The 25,515-nt window shown below is 36.8% G+C and overlaps 2 protein-coding genes across 2 annotated transcripts; one reads left to right on the top strand and one right to left on the bottom strand.

Annotated features, from left to right (window-relative positions):
* Window positions 1–648: 648 nt before the first annotated feature.
* ACTR8 (actin related protein 8) lies at window positions 649–9,416 on the top strand. The gene is made up of 13 exons (XM_084530626.1): window positions 649–1,218; window positions 1,335–1,505; window positions 2,290–2,400; window positions 2,676–2,780; window positions 3,569–3,742; window positions 4,346–4,439; window positions 5,116–5,248; window positions 5,640–5,793; window positions 6,525–6,620; window positions 7,165–7,305; window positions 7,715–7,979; window positions 8,316–8,479; window positions 9,159–9,416. Exons 1-13 carry the CDS (start codon window positions 760–762, stop codon window positions 9,300–9,302), a joined length of 2,211 nt encoding a protein of 736 aa, XP_084386752.1. The 5' UTR covers window positions 649–759; the 3' UTR covers window positions 9,303–9,416.
* Window positions 9,417–10,986: 1,570 nt separating this feature from the next.
* On the bottom strand, window positions 10,987–19,151 carry IL17RB (interleukin 17 receptor B; the record flags this gene model as incomplete). The annotated part of the gene is given in 5 exon segments (XM_084530854.1): window positions 10,987–11,608; window positions 16,328–16,375; window positions 17,581–17,673; window positions 17,676–17,706; window positions 19,143–19,151. Coding segments are annotated over 5 exon segments (654 nt in total). The 3' UTR covers window positions 10,987–11,135.
* Between the last annotated feature and the right edge of the window lie 6,364 nt (window positions 19,152–25,515).

Here is a 25,515-nt window from a genome sequence, read left to right as displayed (position 1 = left end):
CTTATCATTTCTAGAAAATCAAACAGTTCTATTCAAAACCCTTTCCTGTGCAAATGAAAAATACACTATGCTTACTTGATACAGAGGATCATTCAAGAGTCAACTTCAAGCCATACTTCCTGAAAGGTGTTGGTTTTGCTGTATTTTTTGTGCATTGCCATATTTTCATAATATTGATATGCTAAAAACAGTTTTTAAATGAATTTTAAATTACTGTTTTACAGATCTTCCTTTTTACGAACTCTCTTCCTTAAGCCCAATAATGGGTTTTACAACATGCCGATTTTATAAGCACTCTTGAAACAACTTCCTTCCATTATGAAGGTATATGCCTATTTGCTGTGCAACTGCTGATAGGGCGCTTTTTCAATAAAGTTAGTTCTTTCCTTTTTTTAAAAGGAAGAAAAGGTAACAAACTTGGTAACACCCAGTACTAACACAGAAGAGTTATTTTCTTTCAAACTGTAATTACTTTTCTGCACTTCGGTGTGCTTTTTTTTATTATTTTTATTATTCTGGGGGTCAACTGGTATTTTGTACTTCAGTTGGAGAGGACTGGGTCTATTTGAGAAAATAGTACCTGCTAAGAAGAATCCAGACTGGCTTATTTTCTGTAAGGTGCCACTTGAAGCTTTTCCACTAAAACTAATAACCTATATAGCAGGTAATTATTACATCCAACACTGCCCCTTGGTTAATATAGGATGTACTAGTTGGTTTTGCCTACTAGTTATAGTGAAATGGCCCCCCCAGGCGTCGATGCCCACAGCCACAGCCGAGCTCCCCTCGCCTCACGCTGCGTGGCAGCAGCTGCCCCTAACGCTCTCGCCTCCCCACGTTCCTCCTGAAGGAGCTCCCCCGCCCTGCGACCAGGCGCGGGCAGTCCCTGCGGTCGCTCGGAGAAGGCCGCTTCCTTCCCCCGCAGCGGCACAGCCGACCACGCTGCCCTTCCCTCACCAACACCGACCCCGGGCGGCCGAGCCCCCGAGCGGCGCCTCCCTGAGGGGCGGTGCCGGCTGCGGGCCCGCCCGCTCCCGCCCCCCGCTCGCTCCGAGGCCGGGCTGGGCGCCGCTCGGCTTCCTCAGGCTTGGAGCCATGACCCAGGCGGAGAAGGGCGAGGCGGAAAACGGCAAGGACAAGGAGCGCGAGCGCGAGCGCGAGCAGCGCGGTGCCAAGCGGCCCATCGTCCCTGCCGCCGTGCCCGAGTCCCTGCAGGAGGTGAGGCCGGGCCGGGCGAGGGGCGGGGGGCGACGGGCCCGGGCCCGGGCCCGGGCCCGGGCTCGGGCTCGGGCTCAGGCACCCACTGCGGCCCCGCGCCTTGTGCTTGCTTGCAGCAGATACAGAGCAACTTCATCGTGGTCATCCACCCCGGCTCCGCGACGCTGCGCCTCGGCCGGGCCACGGACACGCTGCCTGTGGGCATCCCGCACGTCATCGCGCGGCGGCAGCGGCAGCCCGGGCAGGCGGCCTGCAGGGACAGCTGGCTCCTCAGGGACGGCCTTAACGTAAGCCCGGCACCCCAGTGCCCTCCGACCGCGCTAGAACTGGTGTTTGTGTGCCGTATTTCCTGGCCTTCCCGGCTGTGTGACGCGGCTCTTACCCTCATGCATGTTTTTTCCACAGAACACTTCTGAGGGCAAACCTTTTCTTTTCCCCCCTTTTACATGCTGTAGATGTCACCTTAACCAAGCCAGTAGATATGCACCACTTCATGTCATTTCATTTGGTCACAATGAATTAAATTTCATTAATTGATAGAGTGAGAGCTTGTACTCATTGACTTACGTGCCACATGATCTGCTACCGTGCATACTGTTTGCGTTTATAGAATGCCAGCTGCGGATCTAGAATCAAACCCCTCCTTTTGTGATTGCACCCCTTACAACTTGGTTTGTAATATTGATAACTTAGCCAGTAATATTAGTCTGTTCAGAAAATATATGATTTTATTCATAATCAAAATCTATACCATAAATCGTTAATCAAATTCACATCTCTAATACTTAAGCTCACTTCTAAATAATTGAGATCTCTTTAAACATTTTTTCCTACTTTATATTTTTATAGTTAAATAGATAACGTCCAGAGCTCCTCAAACTGGAGATGAAGTCCAGCAGCCATTACAGTCAATTACAAAAACTCAGGGTGACTTTCACAAATAGGTGTCAGAAACTCTAATATAAAAAAAGTCCTACAGTCTAGCAACTATAATCATGATTCTCAGTCAATGCTACTAGTTTACAGACTGGAAAGTAAGTATTTTGTTATATATGTGTTTTTGTTGTTTAGAAACCTGAAAGTACTGAGCAGAGACAAAATGGCCTTAAAATGGTGGACCAAGCAATATGGTCCAAAAAGATGTCAAATGGTGCGAGGCGTATACCAGTGTCACCTGACCAGGTAACTCATTCTTAAGATTTTAGTACACTGGTAATTCATGTAATCATTTGATATAATGCTATGTTTTAATGCCCAAGAACAGACATCTGTTACACGCTAGATACAGATGGTGCTATGTGTGCATTGATACTTAAGATTTGAGAAGATGGTTAAGATGTAAATTGGTTCTTCCATGTTGATTGCTTTGGTTTCTGGTTTTGTCTTGTTTAGCTTTTATGCATAAAAAGCGACTGGTAAAATATTTATCAACAGCTTTTGACTTGTTTACATTTCAGGCCAGGTCATACAACAGACAGATGCGACCAGCTATTTTAGATCACAGCTCTGGGGCAAAGTGGACAAACACAGCAAATCATCCTGAATTTTTGGTAGGAGAAGAGGTAAGATTCATTTCCCTGCTAAAATGAGGCTATTATCTTTTAACATGGTTATTTAATCAGTAGTACTTTGCTATATAGTAGTATGTATTGAAGAGCAATTTAGGCTAAATTTAGCAATATATGAGAAACTTTACTAGGGACTAACTGAATGTTATTATTCAGCAAGACCAGATGTTTTTTCCTAGGTGCCTAGCAAGTAAGCATTTTTTTTTCAAACTGCATGATAAACCGTGTCTCTCATTCTTGTATTTGTCAAGGATAAGTAAAACATATATGACTACTCTAAAGCTTCACCTAGTTATTGGAAGCAATAGGGTGGATTCTTTGCTGTTGTAAATCACCATTTCTGTAGGGACTAGGTAAGAACTTGGCCCATGTGGTGTAATTCAGAGAAAAGGCAAGAAACTGATAAAAGGATCAGCACATGTAATCACTGCTCAGTAAGTAGGTATTCACGAGCTTCAAAGAGTTTTTAAATTATTTTAGTTATTAATTTGAGATAACAGGAAAAAAAAGATACTGTTAGGGACTTGATCTTGAAGTTCTTTTCCAACCTAAATGATTCTGCGTCCATGGATAGGAAAATTCTGGCAATTTAAACCATGTATTGAATGTTCTTTTATGCAATCCAGACCTGTTGAAAAGAAATCCACTGTATTGCTGTTACATTGGTCTTGGTTCTGCTGTATGCCATGTTCTAACTACTTCTGAAATATTAATTTTAATTATTTTAAAATTTTTAAAATTTATTTTAATTTAATTATTTTATCTTTCTCTCTTATTTTCAGGCACTATATGTTAATCCACTGGATTCTTATAATATACATTGGCCTATTAGAAGAGGGCAGTTGAATCTCCACGCAGGACCTGGTGGCTCCCTCACTGCAGTATTAGCAGATCTTGAAGTGATATGGTCCCATGCAATACAAAAATATCTGGAAATACCACTGAAAGACCTAAAGGTGAGCTATAAACATGTGGGCTGTATCCACTTCTGTAAATGTTGTGATAAAAGAGAATCAACCTGTTAGCAGAGGCTGCCTGCAAACTGGTAACCTCTTACTGTTAGTTTTCTTAATGGATAGTCTGTCTGGTGACTGTGAGACTCTCTAAGGCTATCTGCCTGTCTAAGACTTCATTTGGAATTTTGTGTGTTCCTTTAGGACAAAATTTGTTAATAGAACTTCTAGCAAGAAGATCTATAAATCCTTTATGGAACAAAAGTCCTATATAGAATCCATCATAGAAATTTCTGTCTTTTTTTTTGTATGTTGACTAAAAAGGAGTCAACAGGAATGGGTGTCTAACACGTGCATAATTTCTGTTCCTGGCCGAGTATGTGTTTTTGTTGTGTTTGGTATACTTGAAAACATTTTAATGACTTAAAAATTGCTAACTTGGTACTGATTCTCAGTATTTTTAAAAAAATATTAAAAATGTTCCACCTTTCCATAATTTTGCTTCTTTTAGCACCTCGTGTATTATGCTTTCTTAATTGGCAACAGGTGTTCAAGCAGACAAAGAGAAACTCAGTTTGAGAGCTGACTTACTGTTCTTATATTCAGTACTATAGGTGCATTTTACTAATTCCAGACATCTACAATAAACAGCATGTGAAAGAACTGGTGAATATGATCCTAATGAAGATGGGCTTCTCAGGTAAAACCCTACAGAAGCAAGCACGGAATGATTAATAGCGTAAAATTGTGTGGTTTTTTTTCCCCTTAACGCACATTTTTGCAGGCCAATCCCAGCTTGGCCAGGGCTCACAGCTTTCATCTTTTGATATTCCTGTAACTGTTGCCTCTTTTAATAGGGCAAAATGGTTGCCTAGCACTGAAATCATTTTCTTGCTTTGCTATCAGGTATTCCAACTGTGGGCTTCTCGCTTCAGCTGAGATAAAAAGGCTGTAGCATGTCTTGATTTCTCAAGTATTTCTAAATGACTGTTTCTAAAATGTACAATGTTATTCTAGAAAAAAAAATAGGAAAATGTTTCATATGCATCTTATAACCAAGACCTGGTAATACAAGTTACAAAAACAGATTGTCTGGCAACAGTATCCTTAATCTCAAAAAATAAGAACATGCAAATATAGGCATCCATCCTGGTAGTAGCTTTTTGCAGGACTTCAAAGGTTTACCCAACAAAAACTGTGTTAGTCTTCCACCCAATCATCACTAAGTGTACAAACTTTCAGTGGAGACTCAGGCTATGAGTAGATTTTTTAAAGTATTTAAAGACATAAAAGACATTTAAAAGATATACTTTGAATTCAGAAACATAACTGTGGTGCTTGGTGTAAATTGGATATTTTTTTTCTCATATTGCTAGGAATTATAGTACACCAGGAGTCTGTCTGTGCTACTTTTGGAAGTGGTTTAAGCAGTGCGTGTATAGTAGATGTGGGAGATCAGAAGACAAGTGTTTGCTGTGTAGAAGATGGTGTTTCCCATCGCAACACCAGGTATCTTTTCATGTGCAGAATTATTACAAACATGTACTTAGTTACTTACCAAAGACTTGACTTAAAAAAATGAGGACAACTTTACAAATACAGAAAACTTTTTTGCAAGTACAGTTGTTTGCTTGTGTTGTTTGTTGTTGTTGTCATCATTGTCGTGTGGTTATTTTGTTTGTTTTATTGTGAGCTGTTCAACAAGGTCATCATGATAGAATGTAAACCTTAAAGAATTCTGACATGTTTAAAAGAATAAAATAGCAGAACATCATGCTCTGCAAACTATGTGGAAGTCATGATCATAGTCCATCTAAAATGTTGCCTTCGTTCCTATGTATGCCACTGTAAAAGGCCAGTATTACAGAAAATGAATAAAATATTCTTCTCTATTCTTCAGGCTGTGCCTTGCATATGGAGGATCTGATGTGTCAAGGTGTTTTTATTGGCTTATGCAACGAGCAGGGTTTCCGTACAGAGACTGTCAGTTAACTAATAAGTTGGATTGCCTTCTGCTTCAGCACCTAAAGGAGACATTCTGTCATCTAGACCAGGTGAGAAAGGAAAATGGTCTGTTCTTTTTTTCCTCTATAGAATGCTACTCTGGGGAACCTTTACATGAGTCTACAATTGCTTGCAAATGGAAAAAGCATATAGAATGGTTAGAACATAATGCAACAGTTCAGATGCATGATTTTTTTCAATGAAAAGTTGTGTTTGCACATACTGTGTGCTTTATTTTTAATATAGAATAGTCATCTCATAGTCCTCTCTAACTGGTATATTTTTAATTATTAGATACAGGAGAGCTGTAGGAAATGGGCTTAATGGGCATAGAAAATGAAATACTGGCAAAAATTGTAGAAGGTTTAGAGCTGAAGTATTTGAAATTTGTTTTATTTTTCTTGTAGTTGAAAGAAATCCCAGCTCTTAGAAAGGAGGTTTATTTGTTCTTATTATTGAAAAAAAAACTGACAGTATTTGCATATATGCTGTTTTTCAGCTTCAGTTTTGTGAGATGTACCAGCAGGTCTCATTGTTCCAAACACATCATCATTTTAGAGGCTTAAGCATGTGGAAAGGTGTTTTGGTAGATCTTGTTTAAAGGAAAAGACTTTAAAAAGGAGTTGAAGAATAGATTTATGAAACTTAGAATTGTTATTTTTTGTCATTGCCCACAGTTTAACTAGATTGTGCAGCTTGGCATAGAGATACAAAAAATACATATATATATATATATTTTTTTAATTATTTTTAAAATTATTTTTAACATTTTTGACTGCAGGATATTTCTGGATTGCAAGACCATGAGTTCCAAATTCGGCATCCAGATTCTCCAGCTCTATTATACCAGTTCCGATTAGGGGATGAAAAATTACAGGTGATTTTTGTAAAAGGGACAAGAAATACATTCATTGTTTGGGTTCAGGGCCTCCCTTTGTATTGTCTCCATGCTATTTAGCCCATGTAATTTACATACTGTTTTTTACATATGCTTAGTAATAATATTAAAATGAATTACAATATATATGAGTGTGCCTAATGAAGCACAAGGCAATGTACAACATTTCTAACTAGCTTTAGCCAGAAGGTTTGTGAGTTCAATTGAATATGACGATGTTTATCCTTCAAATGTAAGGAATGAATGCTGACTCTGCAAACTTTTACTAGCTCTGTAACAAACTACATTTGAATTACTTGTACATCACAGAAGGCTGTAAAGAAACCTATGAACATCTACAAGTATATTCAATGTGTTTTTTTTATTTATACAAAACTGAAGCCACTAAGTCTTTTATGAAACTACTTGAAAAAAAACTGAATTAATTTTGAATTGCAAGACAACTAAGGTAGAAGATGATTTTTCTATAATACCAATTAGGTAAAAATGCACATAATAAAATGCCAAATCTCTCATTCTGCAGGCTCCTATGGCTCTGTTTTATCCAGCAACTTTTGGAATTGTTGGACAAAAAATGACAACTTTGCAACACAGGTCACAAGGTGACCCTGAAGATCCTCATGATGAACATTATCTGCTAGCCACACAGAGTAAGCAGGAGCAGGTGTGTGACTGCTGGTTTATTTTTCATTGAGTATTATGTAATTAGGGAATGAAATTAGGACTTACTACCTCATCTCTGAGACCAAGGTTTGTTATCTGGGTCAGCAGTGTTAAAGAACAAATGTAAAGTGAGGAATTACACGTCTAGACAAGTCCTTAATTAGAACTGTGCATTTTCAGTATCTAAGGAGACTTCTTAATAATGGCATTGATACATCTAGTGGATTTGAAATTAAAACACTTAGTCTGAATCAAAAATTGTATGAGGTAGCAATGCAATGTTTAACTGTTCTCTGTGCAGAAAGGTAAAGAAGTGGTGCTTAATTAAGCCTTTGTACTGTTCTGTAACCTGTTGAAGATCTTTTCCTATTTTTCATAGTTTATATTTAAACTTGTTTTCTTATTTTAAGTCTGCAAAAGCTACAGCTGATAGAAAGTCTATGTCAAAGCCTGGTACATATGAGGGAGACTTGAGAGGCCAAGCCACAGACATTTCAGAGAGGATCTACCCCCAAGAAGTGGAACTAGGATCTTCCCAAAGTGACTGTATGATATCTGGAAATGATTCAGAGGAACCTTTAAGTGCACACATGTCCAGGAAAACAGCAATTTCTCAGTTTGAAGGCAAAGCCCTAGGTCTTGACAAAGCCATCCTTCATAGTATTGACTGCTGTGGTAAGAAATACGTTTGTATAATTCTGTCAAATTGCTTTTCAGTGTGGTTTTAATCTCCACATTTAAATCCATATTTTAATGTGGATTTAATTTAGGAAAGTAGTATGTATGTCCCTTTATTTTATCATCTCCAGAATAGTTGCACTGTTAAACTTGAATCTTTGTTGAGCTTTCTTGAGCTTGTTTTTGAAGCTCCCAGGAACAGCAAAAGAATTTTAAAAGTAAATTTTTACCAGTTTGTATCTAGTTTGAGTTACATTAGGTTCTTTGAAGTATAAATACAGGCTGTATTAAACTTTAAAAATAGATATACTTCTATATATCCATTCCTTCCAGCATCTGATGATACAAAAAAGAAGATGTACAGCTCCATCTTAGTAGTGGGAGGAGGTCTCATGTTTCATAAAGCTCAAGAGTTTCTTCAACACCGAATTCTCAACAAAATGCCCCCTTCTTTCAGAAGAGTCGTTGAAAATGTTGAAGTCATCACAAGACCTAAGGTATAACATTAACTAATAGCTACACAGTTAGTAAACTAGAATTGGTTGAAATCTTCAAAAGATCTTTAATAATACATTTTTTTCAAAACCACAGAAAGAATGGTTACACTTTTTTGTGTATTTTTGAGGAGGCAAGCTGGCAGCTCATACTATAGCACTGGTATTACAGGTGGGCAATTACAGGTAAAGCAAGATAATTACTGGTATTGATCATGGAAGTGCTTATTAGCTGAGGGCCATGTTCTCAAAGAAGCAATTAGTATGGATCCATGAAAATATCTTTGTGCTCAATAAAGAATTGTTAGGTTTTGGTTTTGTTTTAATTTTTATCAGTGTTAAAGTATGGTCATTTTAGCTTGGCTGTAACCAAACAAAATTTGTAAAAAGCAAAGTTTGAGTATTTTCAGAGCATTTGGCCTGCCTGCTGAGGGCAGGATTTTCATGGCATGTCGTTTAAAAAAAAAAAAAAGTGACTTTTAAAACACCTTAAATATTTTTTTCCTTTTTTTTTTTTTAATCTCAGTATCATGAAAGTCTTTTATTCTGAATGATTTTGAAAAATTTTCTCCTCTCCTCACTACCGAGATTCTAAGTAATGAATACTGTTGGGGAAAAAAAAGGAGGCAGCATTTTAGAACTGTGCACAGAGTAGTGACTCTCTCTATGTATTTAAATTTAGGATATGGATCCCCGCTTAATTGCATGGAAAGGAGGTGCTGTTTTAGCCTGTCTTGACACAACTCAGGAGCTCTGGATATATCAGCGAGAATGGCAGCGTTTTGGTGTAAGAATGTTACGAGAGCGAGCTGCGTTTGTCTGGTAACTGGTATGTTTACAGGAGAGCATGGTTAATCGATCCCCAGACGTCACTTTCTTCCAGTGCAGATGTATTGATTTTCTGCTGATGTTTTATTTTATTAAAACTAACTTCAACTGAGATTTTTCCAATAGTGGCGCAAAAATCTTATTGCATGCGTATTACTTCAGCATTGCTATCCTTGATCTTTTCAATTGTATGCATTGAATTTAGTGTACAGAATACCACTTATCTCCAGATTCACTACATTTATATCATGTGGGTTTTAAATATATACACACACACACAAAGTGGCACAATGTTGGAATATGATATACCATATTGAAAAGGTCAAGTTTAAACCAAGATTAATTCCAGGCACACATAAGTATACACAGAAACAACACCTGAAGCGTGCATTCTGTGTGATTAATGCGTTACTCCCATTCCTACACTAATGTTACCAGGAGATAAAATCGTTGCACAAATGCTCATCATGGAAAAAGTGAAATAGAGAACCTAGACTTCAGTTGCTGTTGTATTTCGCTTCTATAATAATTTATATTATTCACTGAAAAAACTTACGAAAGTGGAATATATTTTCTTCCCTGGTCACATAATTGAAATCTCATTTTAGCTTCTCCTTATTTGTGGTAGTGCTCCCCTTTTTCCCTATTTAAAAAGAAAATATAATACACCTAAAACTAGATTTATTTTTTATGTAGCTCTAAAGCTATTTAGAGCTCTTCTTTATTTATGTAGCTTTTATATAGCATGGGTTTTTTTCTCCTGAATCCTTAGTTATAAACTAAGCCTTAGTTATATAAGTGCTATTTGTTGTTTTATCTTCTGTAATGAAGAGTCCTACCACCTGCAAACCATGCCTTAAATCCCTATCCCAATTAAAATGTAGGTTAATATTAAACCTCTTTAAACAATATAATATCAAAGATGAATGTTTCTGCAAATCACATAAGAAAGAACTGACTTACTTTTAACCTGCCTTCATTAAAAGTTTTAGAGAAAGGATCTCTCTAGTCAAATTATGCTGTAAACTCATCTAAAAATAATTCACTGCAGACTATAGTTACGTTATTATATTTTATTTAAAAGTAGTAACTGTGAGCTCCCTTTCATTGCAGATCTCCAGAAAGCATACCATACTTCAGGTTTTACTCTGGCAAGGTTACTTGTCAGTGCTGGGTTTGGTTTTGTTTTTCATTTTTTGGGGGGGGAGTGGTTCAAGAAAAGTTACAGAATTAATTTTTAAGATTTTTAAGTCACTTGAGGGTGATACAGAAGAAAAATATGTATGTATAAAGATTATTTTTTTTGTGGATTTTTTGACCTACAGATATTCTCCACAGCAAAAAAAAATCACAACTTTACATCAATGAGTGCTGATGACATCTGGACAGCAAGTGAAATGTAAAATCTACTTCATTCTTATAATACCATATCAAATATATTGTAAATGTGCACTGTATCTCAACAAAGTAACAATCACCAAAACAGCCTCTGAGCCAGACTGCACCACTTCACTGCAACTGAGGAGTCCACCAGTTAAGTTGACGAACTCTGTGCAGGAAAGAGCAGTGCTTCTAAGTTACTTAGTGAACTACATTCCATTATTTTCACAACTGATTACTTCTTACTGGTTATGTTACTTGAGAACAAATTATTTCATTTCATATTGTGGAAATCACTTCTACGTTTTTCACCGGTTAAAATAGAAGTATTTAATTTGTGATTTCTTTCAAGTAAGAAAGCTCATATTAAATTTGTCCCTATTGTACAGCTTTTGTAAGACTAGAGCTTAATATTCAGTCAACTATTAATTCTCAATTTCTTGCTGTGCACCTAGTTGTATAAAACAGAAACGTCTCTGTAGAAATTCTTCATGTCCTTCATAAGACAGTGTTTTGGACAGATATTCAGAGCACTTGGTAAAGTGTCTTGTGCATTCACCTCATTGAAAGAAACAACCATATATTTCTGCACAGAGGACTGATTTGTCATGTCACTACAGAAGAGGTTAACTGCAATAGAGAACATGCTTTCTGTGTTACTGTAGTTTCTCACACTTTTACAGGCACCGTCACACGCAGCAGTGGTAGGGTTTGAACTAAGGAACATAACCCTATCTGCTGCTGCTTTTTGAGCAGCAAGCCATGCTACAGGACCTTTTTCAGCAATTCTCCTTCTCTCCCACAAGTCTAGAATGACATCAGTCTGGCAGCCCTCGTGCAGAGGTTCAGCAAAAGAAAGGACAGTATGATTAAGACACACTTCTTCTGGATATATAACCAGTATTTTAACATGTAGTTGTAGTCACACCTGATGGAAGAATTGCCTTCTAAATGTATCTGTTTAACAAAAAAGACACCATATGCTCTCTTAAAGCGTCAGTATTTCTAGAAACAAAACAAAATTTGAATGGCATTCTCAGTATGAAGGGGTTGACCACAGCCTTGCATTATAGACTGGTGTGAAGAATAAAATGTAGCAGAAGGATGCTGTTAGTCCTTCTGCAAAACTAATACTGTGAATTAAGGTACTAAGCAAAGAAAAACAGCAAAACTATAGGAAACATCAGCTGGGTTCATGTGAAAGAAGAAATGGCAAACCAAAAATTGTCCACGCTACGTAATTTACTGTTTCATAAGTGTTTAAGAAATTGAGTACCTATTCTCCATTTAGGAAAGAAACAGTGGAAGGAAAAAGGGTAGGCTTACGTTAGTGAATAGTGTGGTAGAATAACAGACTGCAGAGCAGAACAACTGGGCCAAGGACCAGACTGCACCAAGTCTCGGGTTTCACTGCAGCTTATCCCTGGTATGGTCCTGTGGCTTGCATACCCACTAGTGGTTGCACTACATTAGATTCATTAGAACCTGTCTTCCAGTTCAATTTCATCTGCGAGAGTCAAGGCCACACTCCTCAACTACACAGCAATATGAACCAAACTGTAATGAGCATGGTGGGTGACTCCCTTGAAAAGCACAATACTGATTTAAAATAAAGCGTTAATGGAGACTTATCTGGAGTTTCTTAAACAACCTTGTGACTATATATTGCAATGATACCTAAAAGGTGGTGAAATTTATACAGTCTATTTCATCTAAAAGGATAATGTGGTAAAAATCACAAAAATCAACAGGAATTACATAAATACTGAACTTCAAAAAAAAAAAAAAAAAAAGAGAGAACTCTTACCTTGCTTTCTAAGGATACAAACTACCACAGCAATAATAGATACAACTGCAAGTAGAGCAGCGAGAAGACACAAATCTTCCAGCTGAATTGATTGTTAGGATCTCGGGGGGGTGGGGGGAAACAACAGTTTTAGCTGAAAAATCTGTCTCCAGTTAATGAATTACTGAAATGAACATTTCTAGTGTCTATTGATTTAAAGATCGAAGCCAAAATTTCCTTAAGAGGTATATTCTTTATTGCAGCACTGGATGCACGGAGGATCTTTCCACCTATCGTGCATGTCTGAAGTAACAAACCATCTCATATTTATACAGCAAAAGATGAATATTCTATTATGCCTATACATATTCATTACCTAAACCCGCCTACTCTCGCTTTGTATACTAATTAGCTTATCAGTCCTTGCTCTTGCGCAAAGCCTTCCAAGAATTGTGGGCCAGGGTCTTCGGGATGTGGGCAGTGGTCTTTGGGAGGAAGACCATAGGTCTTCCTCGTGATGCACTTTTCACCTTTTGCTTAAAAAAATACCAGGTAGGATGAATCAGTTATTTTCCAAGCTGAGTTGGCTTTCGGCCTAACTGAGGGTCGGCAGATAACGGGATGTCTCAGTTAACAAGACATAACAGAAGGTTGACTCAAGTTATCTCAAGTCTCAGCCTGACTGAGGGTCGACAGATAACGGGATGTTTCAATTAACAAGATGCTTCAACATAACAAAAGGTCGACAGATAACAAGATGTCATCTATTTTGTTCTCATTAATTTTTAACCAGAAGATTTATTCTATCCTAAAGTGAGTCTATACAATATCACTATACTTGGAAGAAGAATTGCGCTAAAAGTTAACGCAAAAGGCCTAATAATCACACAATCACACTGAGAACAGCATAGCTGTGTACTGAGTTACTTGACTTCCTTCCTTATTTTGAAAAGAAAAAAAAAAAAAAAAAAGCAATCTGAATCTGTTTCCTTAGACTTCCTGCCAGCACCTCCTCCTGCAACCTCTCATTACTTATTCTCTCTACTCTTTTGTTTAGAGTTTGGCCATGAGCGATAGTTACTAAGTAATCTCTGAACTGCAGCATTACTGACTGTGTTAAGTTTAAAACTTCAACTTTAAAGAGAGGGAAGATGTAAAGCAAAATTTACCAAGGCCGGTGTGTATAAAATTACCTTAGACTGAAGTCACCTGCTTTTTAATAGGTTTTTGATGCTGTTGTGGTTTAACCCGGCAGGCAACTAAACACCACACAGCTGTTTGCTCACTCCCCACAGTCAGACAAGGGGAGAGAATTGAAAGAATGGACAAAGTGCAAGAACTCATGGGTTAAGATACGGACAGTTTAATAAAAAAGGGAAAAGGGGAAGAAAAAAAAAAAACACAACACAATATTAAAAAAAAAAAAAAAAAAGTGATGTACAACACAATTGCTTGCCACCCATTGGCCAATGCCCAGGCAGTCCCTGAACAACATCAGCCCCCTAGCCAAATCCCCCCAGTTCCATTGCTCAGCACAATGCCACGTGGCACAGAATAGCCCAGTGCCCAGTCTGGGCCAGCTGTTCTGGTGCTCTCCCTTCCCAACTTCTTGTGCATTGCCAGCCCCGTAGCTGGCAGGAGGGATGTAGGTGAGCACTGCCCAGCAATAACTAAGCTGTGTGTTACCAGCATTACTTTCAGCCAAAATCCAAACACAGCGCCATATAAGCTACTAGGAAGAAAAATAATTGTCCTAGCCAAAACCAGGACAGACATTTCAATGTTTGTTTACCAAAACATTTATTTTCCCAGATTTTGTCAAATGTACCATGGAAAATTGCTGAATATACACAATACAACAGAAAATATTGAACAGTTGCTGATGAGTTTGTGACTCAGGAATGATAAACACTCAACTAACCATTGTCTTTCACCTGCACACAGTTTGATAGGTTTTCTATAGGCCTTGGGCAGTCATATCCGCACTTACCAAAATTACTAATTATCTGGGGGAGGAAAAAAAGGAAAAAAGTAGAACAATTCAAGTACACAATTAAATTGAAGTTCTGCACAGATTAACACCTTACATATATTTTCTTTATTGTTAGGGTTTAGTCTTCTTGGAAGAATAGCACTTCCTAAAACAAGATTTTCTTGAAAGATATTTTCCTTACTAATGATATAAATAACAAAAAATAAGAGACATTCATAAGGTAAGTAAGAATTTAAGAGAATTCAGCGTGAATATATTAGGTATGTTTGCTTTAAGCTTTATAGGACAGGAACACTACTGAACAATTCAGACCCCGATTACCACCGTGAGATGAGGCATGATGTCTATCAATCCATAATCAAAAAGCCATTTTAATAAGAAAAAAAATAGGTACAATGCTATAGTTGCATCTTGTTTGATAGCCAGAATCGATACTACTCTTCACATTAACTATATACAAGCAAATATTCTGTTCACAGAAAATAAATCCAAAAGATTACCTACCTCTACAAAAATATCAGTGCTCTCATCACGCCTTGGTATCTTCACAGAAATTCTGCTTTCATTTATCTAATCATGAAATCCCAAAGAAGTGTGCAAGAGGGAGGAAAAAGTCAGACATTTATTACAAAAGGAGTCATTAGTAAGTTAAATTACAGGTAATAGTTAACTGCATTTCAAATCACATTTAATAGGTTGTATTATATATGTATTAATGTCTCAGTATCATTATTACATGCAGCGTATATGTTTATCTTTAAATGCAGTTAATAAATAATATCATAATGGAAAATGCAGGCAAGGATGAGTTTCATATTAGTTAAGCCTAAGTAACTAGTGACTATATATCTTCTTATATTTTCATGTTTACTGATTAAGCTCATGATGAATGAAATAATTTTGTTTAAAAAAATCATAAAAAATGAAAAAGACCATCTCAAAAAGTGAAAGAATGTATTGGAACAGTGGAGTGCAGCACTTTGGAACAGTGGAGCACAACTATGATAGCAGAGAAGAACTTAGAGGACGCAGCTTTCAATATATTATGATTGAACAGAAAATTACCTTTGCTCCCACGTTTTTTTCAAGAAGTACTTAATACTGCTTTATGAGTGCCAAAATTATGAAGTATTCAAGCCCAAGACTTCTTGTTGTAAAATTCACTTCTAATCCTGTCTCTGTTTTACAGACAGTTATATTTGGATTCCACAAACTTCATGAGGGTTGAAAAGATTTCATCTTATTTTTTTGTAATAACTAAGTGATGAAATGGATTTCTGCTGTAAATGTGCTTGTGATAGGCAATGAACACCCTGCAGATGGCAGCTTATGACCTAAGAGAGTGTTTGTGCCTTGGAAGAGGGCTGGTCAGAAGTGTTAGTTACAAGGAGACCCTGCAGCTGCTTCAGGTACTGTCACTTGAAAACATGTGCTAAAACTAGCCCATAAATGCTCCAACAGATTGAAAAGCAGTAGTACTTACTATTAATGACACGTCTGCATGCCAAAATCTGCAAGGAATTTTAGTCTATTAAATAAAGTACCTTTTTTCATGTCATAATGTATCTACCAGTAACTAAACTAAATTCATTATCTCAGAAACCAAGAAAACTTCTCAATCACGTTTTCATGGACTGAAGTATGGTGTTATTATCTAAATTAAACTGTGAAGAATTCTCAAAATTCCCATCGTAGGGCCATGAACTATAATATACAGAAAAGAAAAAAAAAAAAAAAAAAAAAAAAAAAAAAAAAAAAAAAAGTAGATCTTAGATTCTATTCAGTATGCAGGCAAAGATGATCTTGTAAAACTTATGAAGTTATTTTTCCCCTCTTCATCTTTATATGCATACATTGCACTTACCCGTTTCAATACAACTTTTGCTGCATTTCATTACGTTGTCATTACAGCCTGTGAATGTAAATGGATACTAAAAATTTTAGCAAATGCTTGCATAATGTGTGTACATTTTCACTAAAGTCCATCAAATTAGCCATAAATGAATCCTTATGCACAGTGCATTTTGAAATGGACAGTTAGAAATAAGTACTAGCCTATGTAGTTCTGGCTCCATCAACAGTGGCTTAGTGGTTTTGTCTGATTTTCTATTACCATCCTTACTTTTATCACCACCTCAAACACACACACAAGACATACTCCACTTAGCTATCTTCTTAGAGAGCTGCCTCAAATGTGATGGTGATAACTAGGCATTCAAGTTTAAAAAAAAAAATCCCAGTGCTCTCTCTTGTGGAATCAAAAGCTTGTTTACAAATGATTCACTTATCTTACTGCAGATTAAAAGAAACCAGAAGAAAAACATCCTACTATCAGTCTGCTCTGCTTATTCTCCATCTCCCAACAGCAGTCCTCTCCATCTCCCAACAATCCAACTCAAAACAAGAAAGAAAATTGTTATAAACACATACAACCTATTTCAAACAAAACTAATATAAGCCTTTTTAGGAAGAGAACATGTTCTGGCTGGAAGAATGCTGCATACAGCAGCAGTGCCTTGATCCTGATACGTGATGTCTTGAAGGGAGGCGTAATGAATACAGCTGTTTTCTAAGGAGGACACTACCTGTCCTCCTAGACAGCTGTCCTGGAGGACAAGCACCAAGCTGTTCTTTGTCTTTGTGTGTGGAGACAGTTCAACAGTTACTGGACAAAATGACCAGAACAACATGTTCTTTAAAGCATCTCTGAACCTACAGTTTGCCTTACAACTTTAGAGGAATAATAATATTCCTGATTAATGTTTTACAAAAAACTACATTGAAGAACTATACAGTTAAAAATGCAAATTATTTTAAAACTGACAGCAGAACAAATATTTTTCTTTAGAATTATATTAATCCATTGCTAAAATATAAGTGGCAAGGAAATACAGAAACAAACAAGCCTGGAGGAAAACAAAATGGAAAGAAACAGTGCTACGGAACTGCCTGCATCTGAGTACAGAGCTTTGATAACGGTGTGTCTATAGGGTGCCATATAGATTTCAAAACACATTTAAAACAGAAGCCTTTTCTGACCTCATTAAGGAAGACTGTGCAATATCATGGGTGGAAAAAGACAGTAGTATCATTACCAGAGAATTCTTGGTAAATTACCCGGTGTAGTTAGCAAAAGGGATTTTGATGGAAAATCACCATTTATATTTGCTGGGGGTAGATTGTAAGCCTGGGTGAAATATTTTGTTTTGGTTCTACAGGGAATCCAATGTAATAGAACTGCCACTAAAATAAAAATGAAGAAAAGTTCGCCTTGAGGACTTCATACTTAGAAATATGTATACTATTATAGTGGGATTAGGTTTAATGGAGAATTTATATAAATAAGTATCTGCTAACAGATAGGTGCACGTAAGAAGACAAAAATAGTTTTTTAGGAAATGAGAATTCCGAACTCAGAGACTGCAACAAGTTACAAAGTATCAGTGTAATAATTACACATATGCACAGTTATAGCTTGCAGACAACATGGGATAATTTTATTTCAGCCTACAATGAAGGACAGTTGCTCCCTATCACACCATCCTCTGTCCTACATCATCCAATGACAGCTCATGTATTTCTGGCTTACGTTACCCTAGCTCTAAGCATTCACTTGAGAACAGAAGGAGAGGTAAGCCATGGAAAGATTTTCATGGCATTTTCCATGGCATTCCATGGCTTTCCATGGCATTTTCCACAGGCCGATTTTCCTATAGCTTTGTTTTCCATCTTCCAACACACATGGCTAAAAATTCTATTTCAGTAAATATCTTAAGTATCAATGTTCAGTTTTTCCTTTTCTAGGTCCCTTTTTATCATTTCAGCAGAAGGGACATTTCTACTGTATATTTTTAAATGTCACTTCCCAAAGTAAGGCAGATGAAGAAAACTACTTGAAAATTTCTTACTCCTTGATTACCAGCTGCAGTTTGGCTTTGAAACTTTTCCATTTAATTGTATCAAATACACTGAAAATGTTCAATAATTCCTTTGCTGGTCACACAGATCTTTGTGGCTGTCAGTTCTTTGACGCTGGCTTGAAGTAAAACAGACATAGTAAAAAAGATCAACAAAATATAAAAATGGTTTCATCTCATAGAACATTAAACAGAGAAAACTTCTGTGACAATAGGTTCTTTGAATAAGATGCTGCAATGGTAAAATTTGCCATGGTACTTGATCTTTTGGCCTGTTTACAGAACTAACACCAAGGTCTGTCATACCTTTCTCAGTTTTATCCAGTTTATTCCATGTTCATCTCATGAAAACAAACAAAAAAAGCCTGTTATTAAACCACAAAATATCTAAGTTTTAGTCTATTTCAGCTCTCTGCTCAGTCACAGGAATAACTTCATTCTGTACCTGTGCCTGTCCTAGATCTGGTAAAGTTTTCAGTCTTTTCACTGCAGACTTAAAAACATCCCACTGGAGGCAGAAAATCCTTTATAAAATATTTTATATTCTAACAAGGGAAGTCCCAGATGTGGGAACCAGAATTCATAATTCTGCTGGGGAAAAATGGACTCTGCAATTCTATAGCATATTCTAATTTCTCACCCTGTCCATACAATATAAATTATGTTAATATCCCTTCCACTCCACAAACAACTACTACCTTTTCTATCTTGTTGATGCTGTCCTCCCTAGACTCCAATCATTTTTTCCCAGCTCTTTTTTACCTTTGCCATCCACTGCTTTTGTTTCTAACAGGAGCTTAGCTATTTTTTCCGATGTATTATGTTTGCCTACAAGCCCTGTCCTGCCTGTGGTTGCCAGTGGCATAGTATCTTGTGTATTTATGACTGCAGCCAAGTCATCGCTTTACTGAACATGTATTTGCTGCTTGGAGGGGGTGGCAGTATTCACTGCAACAGTGCACCCAGAGTCACAAAGTCAGGTAACACATCAATCAAACCAGGAGACAACACGCCTCTATTGATCTGGAACCGTGTAGGTTTGTACTCACCAATCTCTTCAGAACAATTATCTTTCATTCTTAAACCTCTATGGTTAAACTGAAAGGCAGCAGGATACCTTTTGTTTGCTCATGGCATGTGTCTGACATTACCCTCTGCATTTCATTTTCTCACTCTCCTTAAGATCACCACCAGCCACTTGGACAAAAAAAAACAAAACAAAACAAAACAAAAAAAACCCCTACCATCTGTGCTGAGACTCCAACTTATATTCATGAAATAGGACTGGAATTGTGTTTCGATTTGTTTTTCAACCAATACAGCACTGAGATTATGAAGATAATAATCATGCTGCTGGTGCAACATGGTACTGCTTCCTCAGCTTGGGAACAGGACCTTCTGAAGAAAGAGAACCAGGAATTAAGAGACAGATCATAGCCAATGTATTCCCCACCTATCCATCAGTCTCTGGAGTGCATTTTTACTTGATGCCGGGAGTGGAAGGAAGGAGAAAAAAATACACTTTGAGTCTTGAATTTCAGTATCTGTTTATGAATACTAAAGCCTTTCTTCTCCCATGTACCTTCTCTCTTTTAGAGAGAAAAAATTCTGTAAAAATGGTAAAATAAAGAGTGATTTTTATCCCCCTTCTTGTTTGTCTAGATGAAAGTTATTTGTCTTAAGCTGTAGTCTTCGATGTCAATGATAAAAATCAAATTAGGTAAAATATAATCAGATAGTAATCTTAGCTTAAGTAACGAGCCAAAATGAACCGTCAGAACTCAAGTGTTCTGGTGGACAAACAGCTATGCAATAAACATGAACTTCCTCTCCCGCAGAACTGAGCAATGCCCCTTAGCACAGTAATTCTTCCAGGATAAGTTGTGAAGCAGCTAGAAATCCATCTGAGAAGGAAGGTAAGTGCCTGAGAGCATTAAGGTGCGAGAAACAAATTTAACTAGATTCTACTACATCAGAGAGAATGTAAAAAAAAAAAAAAAAAAAAAAAAAGGTAAAAATAATAATAAGCAACACAAGTTCTAGACAGGGAAACATGTAAAGAAAGGATGACTGTGGCAAAGACAGATGGGAAATCAGATTTTTAAACTTATTTCTACATACCTCTTTCTAAGCCACACAGAATGAATGGACTGTAAGAAATGTAACGTTATTTTTCTTATACACATAAATTAAGCGATCATGTCTGCATAAAGACATTTCTCTGTGACCTTTATTTGCAAAACCACAAATTTAAAGAAGTAACACTAATTTGAAGGCAGAAATCATACTCCCAGTTTCCTCTAGCTATAGGTATCACCTTGAGCTGTTAAAAAAAATACATAGCAAAATAAATTGTCTTTTTATTTTGCACATCCGTTGGGATTTTTTTGTGTCTCTTATACACCTGGTTTATTCTTGCAGCAAACACACACATAAACACAGGGGAAAAAATCCATATTATTTGAAGGGGTTTTTGTTTACTTTATTAAAGTCAGGGCACAATAACCTAGGTTTCTCTCAGAAGCATCATAATTATTTAGTTATTGCAAAAATAATTTCCAGTAAAATCCTGAGCCCATACACAAAGTGCATGACTGGGTCCCCAGGTAACAAATGGTCAAGGGGCATACAAAGCAGCAACAAGATCACCGCAAACAGCGTGCCAAAATGCAGTTGCAACTCAGCAATTACCTAAGTACTGGTAGGCTTGGCTGTTTTGTTTTTGATAATGGTGTTCAGTGGCTTCAGCACAGAAATGAAAAGCATAGAGGCAGATCAGCTCAGATCCTTGAATTTGCATATTATGTAGACATCTTGGGAATCAGGTTAATTTATATTTGTGTAATGTTTATCAAAAGCATCTGGGCTGTAAGGACAAATCATAAAACAAAGATTATATCAAAACTTCTGAATATCTTACGTACACGGCCTAAGAGAATTTTTGCAGTAACAGGCAGGAGTCAATATTTTGGCTCTATACTACCATCTCATTCTTGAGAAGAGAGCTGTCACCCTTTGTTTTAAAAGATGGATTACCATCTTTAAAACACTGATGGCTATCAACATTCAAGTCTTTTTTGTCTTTGAGTCTAACACTGAATGAGAAGCTACCTGGATATAACGAACGCTTTGCACTCAATAATTTTCCTCCTTCCCAGTCCTTTGGGACAACTGTATTCTTTAAAGATATTCTTTTCTTCTCCTCACAAGAATTTTAAAGGAAAGAAGCCTAATTAATAAAGCTAGGCATAGCACCTATGGATTCAAGCCATTAACCCACAGAGGATTAGAAGTACAACAGCTGTAGCCAGTGTCTGTAGCCACAGTAGTATCCATTTTCTTTCTAGTGCATGAAGAATCAGCTTCCTTTCATGTCTTCAATTCAGTGTGAGAAACTGTTATTCTGCTTTTGACGTAGAATAGACAGGAGAAAGGAAGGTGCATTATTTTTCCACTGATATTTTACCGGCTTAGCTTGTTCACCACCAGTACAGCTGTTCAGTACCAAATTCAGCAGGCCACCAGATTCATCTCCACTGATAAAAATGATACAAACTCTTTGATCTGGGCAGAATTATCTTTTCTTCTGAAAACCAACCTTGCTATAAATCATTTGTAGCCCAAGCTGTGTGCTGAGAATTTTAATTATCCTCATGCTTCCTCCCAAGCACTTTATATCACAGTGTTTCCCCCCACCCACACACCCCAGCATCTCTCCCATCAGCAAATTTTCAAAGTACTACAAGAAAAACTTAATGCACTTAGGCTGAAAGTCAGTAAATAAATACAGAAGGGCATACCTTACAATATGGAGAGAAACATACAGATTACAGCACAACACAAAACGTGTTTACAGAACAGGTGTTAGACAACACACGTCTACTCCCTTGTATGCTTAACACCTCTGTAACTCTAAACTTTAGTAAAGAGGAGATTGGAACGATAAAATGGAATTACTTACAGTTCCTACCCTTTTGCCATTTTGTCTGAAAGTTAATACTGCTGTTACAAAAAGATGTGAAATACAGCAAGCAATGACAAGTCCCCACTTTTCAATGTAACATTTTTTTTCAGCCTTAATCTATCTCTGTTTTATATTAAAATAATGGGTTGATAATCAGCCTTACTTCCCTTAAAGTAAGCTCTTTTAACATATATTTTCCTCCTCCTTTCACAAACAGTTCATTTCTTTCCCTTGCTCTTTAAGTTAGAATATTTGGTCTGTGTATTAGGCAGGTGGTGCTGCTGCTGCTTGATTTTATATGCAATTATTCCCACAAATTTAGCAAAAATGTGAAACATCAACTTGCTCTCAACTGAAATGGAAATTCAAGGATGCAAACATACTCCTAAGAGCAACAGTAAGCCATAACACATTTAATGAAACATACTGCCATGAAATTTTGAGTCTCTTTAAAAGATCGCATTACAAAATTAAGGTAAAAATACTATTCAATTTTATGCTTTTATGTACTTTTCATCATAAAGGATTTTAAACTGCTTTAAAGAAATATTTAGATACTATAGCCACTTTCAAGCTTTAATAGGTGACAAAAATATTAACAATACTTTGTCAAAGAAATTATTATACATTTTGTGAGATTAATGGAGAATAAAGTATTGGTGCAGAAATAAAAGGATGACATTTATTCTGAATTTTACATGTTCACTAAAACAGTATTTTAACAGTTTACTAAGAATCATATAAGGAACACGTTCATTAAAGTTTAATGCCCAAATACAAATGAAACAATGGAGAATGGAAGCTGAAAGGAGTAAGGGAAATTCTGGCGCTTGGGGAAGGATCGGTGCATAGGAGGGGGCTCTACATCAGTGCAACAGAAGGGAACTGAAAATATCCAGATAATGATGTGACTGTGACAGAAGAAAATCGTGGGTTAGTTTGCTGAGCCAAGGACAGAAACAGTGATGCTCTGAGTAGCCAAGCATTGCCATTTTCTGCAAATCAACAACAAACCCATAAAATACTGGACACCTGCAGGAGGAGCCCTTGATGTGGGAAACTTCTCAATTTTTCTCATCTTCAAAACACCAAGACAAACAGAACATGGTGCTACAGATCTGTCCATCGCTTACTGTTGAAATTACTGCTTGTCTCAAAAACAAAAACCCACCACCTCTTTTTAAAATGATATCTTAAAGAAGGAAAATTATTGAGCATCAGGAAGCAAGAATAGAAAGGAGAGGCAGGAAGGAATCCTCAAGTCCCAGGCAGACACAAATTTCTTCCTGAGAGAATGGCTGTGTGAGCTGTTGAATTTAAGAACTATTTCTAGCTGCCTTTGCTGTAATTGCTGGATACTTTTAATTATGCAGTTGAGAGTCTGTATAACGAAGATAATGTGATTTCGACTTTCAAAGTGTTTTGAACATGAGAGCTGATCCTCAGATGTAAGTATGCTCAGAAATATGGTTATTGTACTACACTACACAGAACTTTGCCACAATGGGTATTTCCTCCCTTCTCCATGTTGCAGTTATCAAGGTGCTGCAAAAATGCTCATAACCATGCAAATTTCTGTAGTTCACATAAATATTGATTTAAAAAAAAAAAAAACTTGGCAAAGTGCCACACAAAGAGAATGCATTGCACTTCTAACTGGAAAGAAAACAGTGAATATTCTAGATTTTATAGCATCCCTATAGAAAATGTGGGATTCAAGTGAAATATAAACATGGAGTTCAAGAAAAATAAGTAGCGGAAGCTTTGAAACAGTACGACATCATGTAGTTCGTTTCTGCTAAGAGAGAAGGGAAGAACATCATGAACAGCCACACACAAACAAGCACAACATTATGGATTAAAGCTTGGCTTTTCTGTCTGAAGCTTTCCCTTGCACACAATAAGAAAAGTTTAAACAAGACAGCAGACCAGAAAGTGCCAGAAGTTTTAATTACCATTTGCTTAATTTGAGATGGAAAGAAAAAAAATGATTATCATTACCATGACTTCAGAAGTAGTTCATGATTCTTATTTTTTGCTTAAGGTGATAGATTCTGAATAAATGTCTAGAAAATATTTTATTCAAATAAGCCCTGAACTTCCACTAGCTAAGCTTGAAAACATAGCAGGTGAGAAGCATCAATCTGGATTCTCCAAATTAATAGATGACTTGTGTATAGCAGCTGCTGTGCATACTTAAACAGTAACAGATTCTTGTGACACTTGGTGCTCTACTAAACAGAATGTCAACCAACTAATTCTTTTTAGTTTATAGTCCTCAAGTCATTTATAGCCAAATATAGTTTCCTGTATAAAATAGAATAGAAATTAGTACCAGTTTTATTAGCTACAACAAAAGGAAGTGTAGCAAAACTGAAGCAGGTTAAATCTGAATACACTTGAAGCCTGGCATATCCAAACGGCTAGTACAGAAAACTCCCTTTTTTCTCTTGCCTACTTCAGGCAGAGCTTTTGAAGTTTGTGCTATAAGACAGTGTCCTGCTTTTGCTTAAATTTCTGACACTAAAGATAATCCTGATTTATGCTAATCTGTCTTCAAGAATTACAACCACAAAATTTTAGCATGGGAATTTATCCATTGCTCTCTAGTCTTCCGGTCTTCTGTTTTTATATACTGTTTTATTCCTGAGGAACATGTACTTATTAGTTTATATTTTCTTGTTGCAACTATGTATTTAAGGTGTCTTTAAAAATATATTAATTTCTATGGCAAAATACAAATGGGCTTTGCCTTTACACAATAATGCATTTTTATTTTGTCTTTAAATCATCAGCTCAGGTGAAGATGTATTTTTTTCCAAATAAAATATTTCAGATTTCACTACAGAATATTTTGTCATTGACCTCAGAAAAACAGGTTAATGGAAAATATGCTCCATTGACTAACCAAAGAACAGAAGATAAAAACCACACTGAAGACACTCCGCAGTTTGATAACATTGTAGTAACACAGCTGTAGTAGTGGAATCCATCCTGTTCTTCCACCTCCAACAGAAAACCAAAACAATAGCTTCCATAAAGATCCTAATCACCAGCTCTAGAGCCTGGTGCCCCAAAGTCTGTTCTATGTGAGGGTCAGGATTACTCGCAAATAACTCAGCCTGCAGTTTTACATCTTGCTTTAGGCAGATATTTAAGGGTAGAACTTTT

The sequence above is a fragment of the Aythya ferina genome (assembly GCF_964211825.1).
Source record: "Aythya ferina genome assembly, chromosome: 10".
NCBI lineage: Eukaryota > Metazoa > Chordata > Aves > Anseriformes > Anatidae > Aythya > Aythya ferina.
The sequence above is the reverse complement of the archived record's forward strand: the minus strand, read 5'-3'. Positions and strand labels throughout refer to the sequence as shown.